At 49.8% G+C, this 10,136-nt stretch overlaps 2 protein-coding genes across 2 annotated transcripts; both read right to left on the bottom strand.

The window, feature by feature from the left end:
• Positions 1-63: 63 nt before the first annotated feature.
• On the bottom strand, positions 64-7,789 carry EMH_0040340 (uncharacterized protein; the record flags this gene model as incomplete). The annotated part of the gene is given in 15 exon segments (XM_013495500.1): positions 64-100; positions 217-389; positions 567-976; positions 2,331-3,510; positions 3,514-3,534; positions 3,792-3,852; positions 4,043-4,138; positions 4,341-4,548; positions 4,704-4,830; positions 5,042-5,091; positions 5,605-5,745; positions 5,998-6,083; positions 6,300-6,349; positions 6,719-6,831; positions 7,405-7,789. Coding segments are annotated over 15 exon segments (3,138 nt in total).
• A 1,724-nt stretch (positions 7,790-9,513) lies between these two features.
• EMH_0040360 (uncharacterized protein) lies at positions 9,514-10,059 on the bottom strand (the record flags this gene model as incomplete). Its single annotated transcript, XM_013495501.1, has 1 exon — positions 9,514-10,059. The coding sequence occupies one exon, from the start codon at positions 10,057-10,059 to the stop codon at positions 9,514-9,516; it is 546 nt and encodes a 181-aa protein (XP_013350955.1).
• Positions 10,060-10,136: the final 77 nt, after the last annotated feature.

Consider the following 10,136-nt stretch of genomic DNA (forward strand, 5'->3'; position numbering starts at 1 on the left):
GAAGAATTGCTACTTTCACTCTCGGCACCATCTTCTGACTCCGGTACATCCGAAGCTATTGATTCATCTATCTGTATAGGCCGATCGTAGATCTGCCTCCCTTTGAAAGTGCCACAGAATCCGTGCCAGAAACATCTTTGAGCTTGTTCTCCATCTGCTGTTGTAGCGGCTGAGAAAGTAGCGTCGCTGCGGGCAGCAGGGGATTCGTCACCTGACAAGGAAAACTGCTGGCTGGCTAGCTGCTGCTCCTGTGTCTCTGCCTGCCGCACAGGTGAACTCAGCAGCTGCTGCGTGTCCCTCAACGGGGGGGATACGGCGGCGGAGAAGCGGCGAAGGAACTCCTCGACTTGAAGTTCCAGGGGGAGTAGGGCAGCGATTGCAGGAGGCATCTGCAAGCAAAATGATGCGTCAGCAAATCCTATAGACTAGCACTAAGAATGTAAAGGAAGGTATTCATTTAAATATTCATATTGTTTCGATCCTTCTGTATACTTTAGCCGTCTAGATTTCAAATGCTTTAGTGAGTTTCAACCACTTTGTTTCTACAAACCCCTTTTTGTCCACACCTTTAGCTGAACGATTCGCAAGAGGAGCCGCTGGACCTCGATGAAAGTCAGCTTCCAGCTGGCAACTTCTGTCCAAGACAGCAGTCCCCTGCGCATCGCTTCTCGAAGATGTTGCTGCTGCTTCCCGATCACCAGCAACTGCTGTTGCTGCTGGCGCTGTATCTCAGCACGTTTGGCCGCCGTGGGATCGTCCGGGGCAGCTGTCGAGGCTTCTACGACCTCTCCGTCTTCCTGCAAACTTGATGGGTCCTGCGCCTTGTCCTGCTGCGCGCTAGGCTTCTTAGATCGATGATGACGCAGGCTATTCAACTCGTCTGATGCAGGAAGCACCTCCACCATCAGGGCGACCAAGCCAAGTGCTGGCAAAGCGAAAGAACTCATCGGCGTCGCCCGCAACACGATTGCCGCTTCTGATAGCCACAGCAAAAGGTCCAAATCGAAGTCATGCAGAAATCTCCTTCACCACTGCAACAGTTCTAGGGATCTGCAGTAGTCCCCAGATGCAGCTATGAAGCTATGGGTTTGCTCCCTGTTTTCGTGTTAGCCTCTGTCCTTTGATTTAAATAGTCAACATGGAGCTCAGTGTGAGCTTCACCTCCTGCGTTTGTTGGCCATTCAGGGGACTTGCTGGGTCTCTGCATTGCCACAAGCACAGGGTGAATCGGCCACAACTAAGCCGGCCTGACTGAAGTCCTTGCTACAAACTTCTCCAAGTGCGACAACTGCGAAAGCAATTTGCATGATGCATGATATGATGCTGCTGGCTGTTCTGCCTACGCTTTTTGAAAGCCTCCCACGGCTTGTAGACAGTCTTGGAAGCAGTATGGATCCACCAGAGCTGCCTCTTCTGCTCCGTGGGGCAGTAGCAGAGCTGGCGCTCGTGGCGGGAGTGCCTGGAGGGAGGACCCCACGAGCTAGTAGAGGNGTGGGGCAGTAGCAGAGCTGGCGCTCGTGGCGGGAGTGCCTGGAGGGAGGACCCCACGAGCTAGTAGAGGGAAGAAGAACACAAACGCATAAACAATCGCCCTGATAGAGGCACTTCAGTTTATCTATTGCACTACGTACACGTCAGAGTTCAGGTATTTAAGATGGTTACGCGTGATTTTTCAGACGAAACCACTTTAAAGCCCTCAAGGTGACTTGTGAATCCTAAACGGACTACACGGTTAAGACAAACGCTGCAGCTTCCAAGGCTTTCTACCTCCTAAAAGTCTAGTGGTGCTCACACTCTCCAGTTCCCTTGTCGGTATGCTGATTGTCACTGGGCAGTACGAGACCTGCAATCTGCGTCGCATGCACCATAACAGACGCATATTTCGATGTTTTGCAGGCGTGGGAACCAATGCAATTGAAGGCTCCACTTCAGCTCATTTAATTACCTCTCGACCGATGCCGTTGCTAAACAACTAAACTATAAACTGTCCGGACCCTTGAGAAATGCGGTTTATTTCTATGCCTTCAAGATGTTTTTATCGTGCGTGGGAATGCGTCTTTGTCTATGTATCTACGGGTTTCGACAACAGAGAAGTGACTAGATGTGCGGGGTAAGGCGAAATTACGTCGAGGAGACGGAACAGAACGCGAACTGTGCAGACCAAGGCCCCCGGGATTTCTGCTGATTTTCCGCTTTCCCTGGCGCCTTGAAAAAGATAACGCAAGGCGCAAAACATAATCTTCATGTTTGTGTGAGTGCCCGTAATGCGGGTGGCTAGGCACAGTTGAGCGGTGATCAAGGCGGAGATGCAGCAGAAGACCAGGATTTACTTGAGCCGACGCGCTGTGAGGAGCTCGCGAACAAGGCTCTGTGAAGGGCCTCATCCAGGGTGCAGCATTTTTCTGCTAGAGCGGCATGGCGGAACGCCTCTGCATGGCGGCCTGCACAGGCTGCCATTTCTACTACATCACTGCTACGCAAGGAGCTTTCCCTAGGAGTGCCAATTCGCCATTGAGAAGGATCTTTTGCTTTGCTGTCATTCGTATTCGAAGTTGTACCAGGCCCTGTGCCAGTTGACCGGGTTGCTTCTGGGGCCTTCCGTGTACTCGTAGACGTCACTCCGGACTGTTGCCTGCTGATGGATGCCTTCGGTCTCGCCTGTCCTGAGGGGGACCGCTTGAGCTGCTGAGACGACGAGTCTTGTCTGCGTGCAGCTGGTTGAGGAGGCGCGCTCTGTTTGAGTTGCGACTGTTCACTAGGCGCGTTACTGAGGCCACTTGGCACAGGGTCGCTGGCCTCTGCTTGTTGACTTGTGCCGTTAGAAACTGTCTGATTGCCCTGTTCGTTCGGTGGGTCTTCATCCTTCTGCGATGCTTCTTTAAGCTCATTTTGTATTTTCTTCTCAATGGTCTCGCTGAAAATGCGGAGCTTGCGGCACAGCGCTATCCAAGCAAGGCTTAAACAATTGGGGTCATCTAAGTCGATGCTCTCAATAGGGTCCCCACTACCTGTAGTTCCTGAGCAGCCAGTTGGACGACTCCTGTCTGCCACTCTTCGGAGACTGCGCAGGCGGATCTGCAAAAGTAATACTAGGGCCCTTAAGAATGCAGTGAATAACACGGGTCGGCGGTGCAGGCGGAGAGAATCTTCCGCCATAGTCTCATAGGTTGGTGGTCGTGCCTTATCCTGATGGCTGATGACATGTTCGTAACTCGTTGGAACACCCATTGGTGAGCGAGGAGTGTGAGAGTGCTGCTGCTGGTCAGCCGCCGGTACAACAGCAGGTGCTGACACTTCTGTTGTATCTGGTGCTGCATCTGGTGTTTCGCGTGGCGTTGCATGTGGTGCTGCAGTAGGTGCTGCATCTGCAGCTGCATCTGCAGCTCCATCTGCTGCTTCATCCGCTGCTGCATCTGCTGAACTTTTCGTAAGCTCAGCCAGCCGGATGTCTGTGCTTTGTGAGCTGCGCCTCCTCTCCGCCGCAATGACCGTCAGCGTTGCGGGCGTTCCACNCGGATGTCTGTGCTTTGTGAGCTGCGCCTCCTCTCCGCCGCAATGACCGTCAGCGTTGCGGGCGTTCCACCGGAAAGGCGACGAGCGCGTTGGAAGTTTTCATCACTACCTGAGCTAAGTAGAAGCTTTCAAGAATACGCACAACACAAAAACAAAATTTTTCGTGTTTAAAGTGGAAAGCTTCTGTGCCTGTCATATTTACAAAGAACAGGCAGCATATTGAACAGTGCAAACGCAGGAGCATCGGAAGAGTTTAGCTTGTCATAGGTATGCACTACCTTTGCTGTCTCATAAAGAGGGGAGGAAGGACTTAAAAGCCCCGCGTCGAAGGCCAGACACCTGAAGCACAGGTAATGCATGAAACGCCAGAAGCAGGCTCAGACAGGGTCATCCACGGCGTCTCGATACTCGATTTGCGGGGAGGCTAATCCAGAAAGCAAGTATATGCATTTAAGCGCGCCAGTGTCTATTTGAAGGCATGCATGCTGTAAGCCGACCGGCAAACCCGCCAGTCGGTTTCTCTGCCTACCAGAACTGTGCACAAGACAGCACATATGGGTCGCTATGGGGCATTGGCGCGAAGCGACGATAGGCGCCGTACACGCGACGAAGGATGCACACATTCCTGAAAGGAAAAGTATTGAGAAACGCATTTTGATGATCAAAACTCCATTAGTCAACGGGCTCTAAGGCCTACCACCACACGGCCGCCCACTGTTTTCGGTTTTGGTTAGCCATACAGGGCTGAAAACCCGTGAAATACTGATCAGGATGTTCACAAAAGCATTTTATTAGATTCAGAGTGAAAAGGATTATTTCGAAGTTACCTCAGCATAGTCTGGTAGACACTTCGTATAGTTCTTGCAGCAAGACGTTCGCATGCATTGACTTGGGTCCACAAGTTCTGCCCATTGTACGCTTCTAGATGCCTGCAGACCTCCGCCTGCTGCGCAGTGGACAGGTCGACAAGAGCTCGAACAGGATCATCAAGAAGACTGGGCGGCGCTTCCGCCATTCGGTCGTAAACAAATAGACCTGAAAGTGCAATTAAACCTTGAGCAAAGCTTTCCATCAAAACGCTTCCTCTGGGGGTGATAAGAGGTTAATGAGAGGAAATCAGGGTGTTCGCATGCAGGGGAAAGCATTCAACAGCCTCAGAAACCTGTGGGTGCCCGTGAGCGGTCAATTACCTTCGTAAAGCGCCCCTGTCTCGGACTTGAATGTGCCAATTCCATGTTTCTGGTCGGCTACCCACGATCCTTCATATCGCGCCCCATTAGAATAGCTGAACGCTCCAACGCCTTCTCTACGGCCGTTCTGCTCAGCAGACGACATAGCAGAAAATTGGGCTTTGCTCTTCAGAAGGTCAGGGTAACAGATGGTCTACCTCGAGTCTTGAGGGGAGTTGAATTGACGCTACTGGAAGTTTGTTCCACTTGGGAAGCAGCAGCCGCCGAAAAACTACTGGTTTGAATGGCTAGCTGGTTAGCTGGCTGTGTAACAACTAGAGAGATATATATATCGTTACCCTGAATTGGCCTTCGTATTGGTTTTGCTGCAGATTGCGCCCGACGGTCCCTGCACTCATAATGCAAATGTCAACGCATCACACAACAGGAAGGTCATCCATTTCATGTTTCGCATCCGCTATAAAGGCTGAGTTTAAAGAGTAAGATGACAGGAAGATGAATGTTTACAGGCCCCTCCGCCGTCAAAGTCAGGCGTCTCGATCCACGTTTGGCGACCCCACCCTGAGACAGTTCCCCCCCTCCACTCTCCTGCGAATTTCACAGAAGGCACGACACTTTAGTAAAGCTTGGTATGGCGGGGGCTCAAGTGCTCTTTCTCCATGAGGTTCACCCCTATCTACCGTTCAGAGAGATTACGCCTTTTCTGTGAGATCCGTGTATCTCTCCGGAGTTCAGAGAGCTGTCAGTTTTGGCTGCAAGAGCACAAACGGTTGCTTCGTGCAGCCTGTCGTTTAGGCAGTGCGCTGTCTAGCAGGGCGGGGGTGTTGATCCTGGTAGGGATATGCTGATTATTGAATATATGAAAATAGTCGGTGCTGATAATGTGCTGAGCCTCTCGCACCAACATACTGCACTGAGGGGTCCTTCCAAATCATCAGCCCCTGCCCCTCTTGCAACCCGTCAACCCACTGGCCCTCATATCTGCTGCCGTCTGCAAACAGCTGCTCCCCGAATCCGTGGCGGCGCCCGGCCACCCATTCACCTGCAGCAAACACACCAGGAACTGCACGCTGGTAGCTCAGTTCACTCCTTAAGGGAATCGTACTGCATACACCGACCCTAGCAACCTCCACTTGCTTTGCTGTGCAATCTTGCTACCTCCATCCTCCTGAGACTGAGGTTTGCTGCTTAGTAGTGTCAGCTTTTGAAAAGTCCTCCCTAACAGGTGAGCCTCGACAACGGCATCAATTCAGTGCACGCGCAAACAACCCGATTGCGTCCATGCAGCTCTCACCGCTGTATTTGCTGCCATCAGCGCCGGTCAGGACACCCCAGCCACTGCGTACCCCTTGGCACCACTCTCCCTCGTATGTGAATTTCCTGAGAAGAGACCCAGGAGTTTTCACGAGGATGATCCGTCTCTATAGGGCTCCCATTCCCATATTTCGTCATATGAATGCACCACTGCTGGCGCACCGAGCGTGAATGCACGCAACCTATTTGCAGTTAAAAACCTCATTAAAACACTTTCTCGTCATAATACGTTCTCGTAGAAACAACCACTTGTTAAAACATTTCAATATTTGCAAACTATACCCGTCTGCCGAAGTGAAGGTGCCGACTCCGTGGCGCAATCCCCCGGTAACCTACGGCGAATATTCAACGAAAAATAAAATAATGAATTTGAATGCTGCAACAGAGCGGGCAAGGAGAAGTACGCAAGAGGAATTGGGTTCTTTGAGGTTCGTCGGCGCGTCGTTTTCATTCGGCTTTGCTAGTTGCTGTGCAAATGTTGTTATTATGGGGTGAAGGGAAAAGGTATTTGACTCTCTGGCGGAGTTGATCCTTGTAACTGCAGCCTTTTAGCCGCCAAATTGTTAAGTTGCTATTGTCATTATTTTACGTCGGGCTATATTTTTATTATGACATTAGTAATGTATTAGTAATGTATTAGATGCAAACGCAACTCCTGTGGGTTACGGGTACACGGCTGCATCGTGCGAGGTGCTGATTACCTGTCCTTTGTAGGTGGCGCCGCAGGGCCACTCAATTAAAGCTTCTCCACAAAGCCGCATGCGGCTGCATAGCAGCCCCGTGTACTTCGTCCCATTAGCAAAGCAAACAGTTGCTGTTCACAGAAACCAGCAGTCTCAAGAGAGAGCTGCTAACAGTTTTTGGTTAAATGCCAATCATACATAATGATTTCGGGATTTCTAGGATTATACTCAGAAGACAACAACACAGAAAACTACTTTGATGAAGTGAGGTCGAAGGCACTGGGCATGCATTCTAAATTCAACTTCACTACTCGCTGGAAGAAAGTGCCGAAAGAGCTGCACTGAAGAAACTGTTTATAAAAAACACAACAGGAACATTACTGTTAGCGCAACTCGCATGGGTGATAGTAAGCATTGCTTTTAGCATATAAGAGTAATCTTTTTAAGTTCATCAGAAATATGAGACGGCTGGTCTAGATTCTAAGATAAGCACCGCTACTTCACACAACAGATCTACGCGCAAGGAATCAGCCCCTAGTTTGTCGCAGTGGCAGCGGGTAGGAAAGCATAACACAAATTTAAACTTCAATACATAAAAACGGCGTTTATCTTCTTGCCTGGCCCGAGAACGCTGAGGGCCCCTTGTTGATTGACTGTAAGGTCGCCCGAAAACAAGACCGAGCCTAGAGGCACTTGCTGTACACTGAAGGAATGATGGCTGCTAGCTTCTTGCTCTTGGTTGTTCGAGACAAGGCTCTCTTCTTCCCCTTCTGAGTGGGATGCAGATGCTGAAGACTCTGCACGTTCAACTCGTCGACCCTCTGCTGGGCCTTCTGTTACTTCACTGCTAACGAGCAAAGGATCTCCTGTCACGTGCAGCTCCTCAGCGAGCTTGCGGACCACTTCGGGGTCCTGGGAGCAGTATTCAGTAGCTAAGAGGGCGGAAATCGCCTTTCCAACAACCTCAAATGATTCTTCCTCAGTTGCAGCTGTCAACGGGGGCTGAGGAGTTGCAGCCGCTGTCTCAGGTGTGCATGCTTCGCCAGGAGAGCAGACATTGCGCATTGCTTCCTCAGCCTCACCCTCCATTGGGTCGGTGAGAAAATATTTTTCAAGGGGATAGGCAGCTTGCCTATGGGTTAGTTAGAAGGGGAGGCGTCCTTAGCCGCCCCCAGATCTAACTACGCACAGCGACCTTTGCAGATTTATCTCCGCTCGATCTACACATCTACCTACAAGGGTTTAATTGCATTATCAAGAGGGTTGAGGGAAACACTAGGAAAGCCGGGGGATTTATCGCTTTAAATTGTTCTGTTCAATCACGAGGGTCTCACTGGTCAGTGTGCAGCTCGCGCCACCGGTAATCCGAAATGCGACAGCAGCAGCGACACGTTGTAGTTTGTACAAACACAATAAAGTTAATTTTAAAGATATGTTTCAGGGTCTTGTTTATTTGCTTTGGCCCACCACTGCAGCAGACTGACAAGGGGTCGCCGGGTCACCAGCCAACGAGCCTCAGTCGCCTTTGCAATCGGAGCCGCCTTTTTTTTTTTCAGTCTTCTTCCATTCACTTGATTTATTTTTGCTTTTTTTATTTCTCAGTTAAACTATTGTACTTCAATTTGCAGTCACCAGTCTACGCCCCTCGGCTGGCGAGGACCATTAGCAGAACGAGGCACAGGCAGACGGCGGCACCAGCTACTCCCTACACCATATAGAATAATAATTATAAATAACAACAATACTGCAGCTACTGCTATCATGGCTAACGATTCTCTATCACTACTATTTTGCGCAACGGCGGGCTTTTGTAGAGCCAATTGCTGACAGGAGCACTGGCAGTGGCTGGGATCTATCAGCTTTCTCTCGAAATCACGCGCGAAAGCATGCAGACCAAGTCTCTGCGTCGCTACCTGCCTATCTTTCCTTGTTCATCCTTTTGACTCAATGGCTGTGCATACACCGCCGCCCAAACTAATCAACTAAAAGCCGCCGCCTCGGCAGGCTAGCCTGCTTCATACTACAGTGTCTACGGGTTGCAGCATGCGCAATGTACAACTAAATGGCCCCAGCCGTAAACCTCCTAGTAGTACCATAACAGACACACACTCGAAATTATGCATCTATTCACGTACAGTTGCCCAAATATATATACATACAGATATATTTGTATATATGTATGTATATATACGTTGGACCCGTTCTTTTGCAGAAAAAAAAGTGTGTTCTTCCCTCTAAAAAAGCAATTGTTGTTCCTCTCATTTGTATTCGTTGCCGCTGTTTGCAAGAAAAGCTATTCCCTCCACTCCCTTCTCGCCCTATCCTCGCAAAGGGCCTAGTATCATTGACAGCCGGCAAAGACAGCTGCGACTTCTTCTGTTTCTCGTTGCGTAGAGTTCATATATTAATTCTTTTTCTTGCATTTCGACGTTCTACTCCTTTCCTTCCATTTGAACCCTCTACTCACATATATATCTGTATATACATGCATATATATATATATATATATNTTTCCTTCCATTTGAACCCTCTACTCACATATATATCTGTATATACATGCATATATATATATATATATATATTCACACTGTAAAAGCCGGGCTGTGACAGAGGTGCACCTCTATCCTGAGGATACACCATGCACAGAATGCCTGCTTATATTTCTGTTTGCATTGCTGCTGTTTGTGTTTAATGGTATGTTCATCGCCTGCACTTGCTCCAGCTAGGTGCTGAAACACCCATATATTCTAAGCAAGGCCAGACTATCATCACGCTGCCCCTATTCTCCTCGGTTCCGCCTTAGTGACTACTTATTAATCAATGTCATCAAAAAGATCATCAGCATCCCCTTCTGCATCCGCTGTTGATGCAAGGGGCGATGCTGCTGCTGCCGCTGCTGCTGCTGCTGCTGCTGCTGCCTCTGCTGCTGCTGCTGCTGCTGCTGCTGCCACAGATGATTCTGCCTCCAATTCCTTCTTAGAGCTCGGCCCTTCTCCCGCCAAATCAATTACCAGGGACCTGCCCAGCAGCTCTTGCGCCCTACCGTTCAGCAGTTCATACAGTTGCAACGTCTGTGGGTTGCTGCTGACTGCAGCAGCAGCTGCTGGGTTGTACGGCCTAGGGATCTGCGAGCCCGGAACGACTTTATATAATGCAGATAAGTCTGTAGAAACAAACAACTTTTCATTGCTGACAGGAACCATAAGGGAAATAACAGGCTTGAGCAGCTTCAGTAGGCTCGTTGCATTCACTACCACCACCGCCTCGCACCGCTTAAACACCCGCGTAACCATCTGTTCAATCGATATCCTCGATGCCGAAGGAAGAGGATCAAACACCGTACGCAAAGAATCCCACATCTCCAGTGTAGGCGCTCGAAGACGGTTTGAAAGAGCAGCAAAATCTAACACCAAAGTAAACGATGCAGCATTCGTCT

Source organism: Eimeria mitis, genomic scaffold (assembly GCF_000499745.2).
Source record: "Eimeria mitis Houghton genomic scaffold, Emh_scaff1604, whole genome shotgun sequence".
NCBI classification, from domain to species: Eukaryota; Apicomplexa; class Conoidasida; order Eucoccidiorida; family Eimeriidae; genus Eimeria; species Eimeria mitis.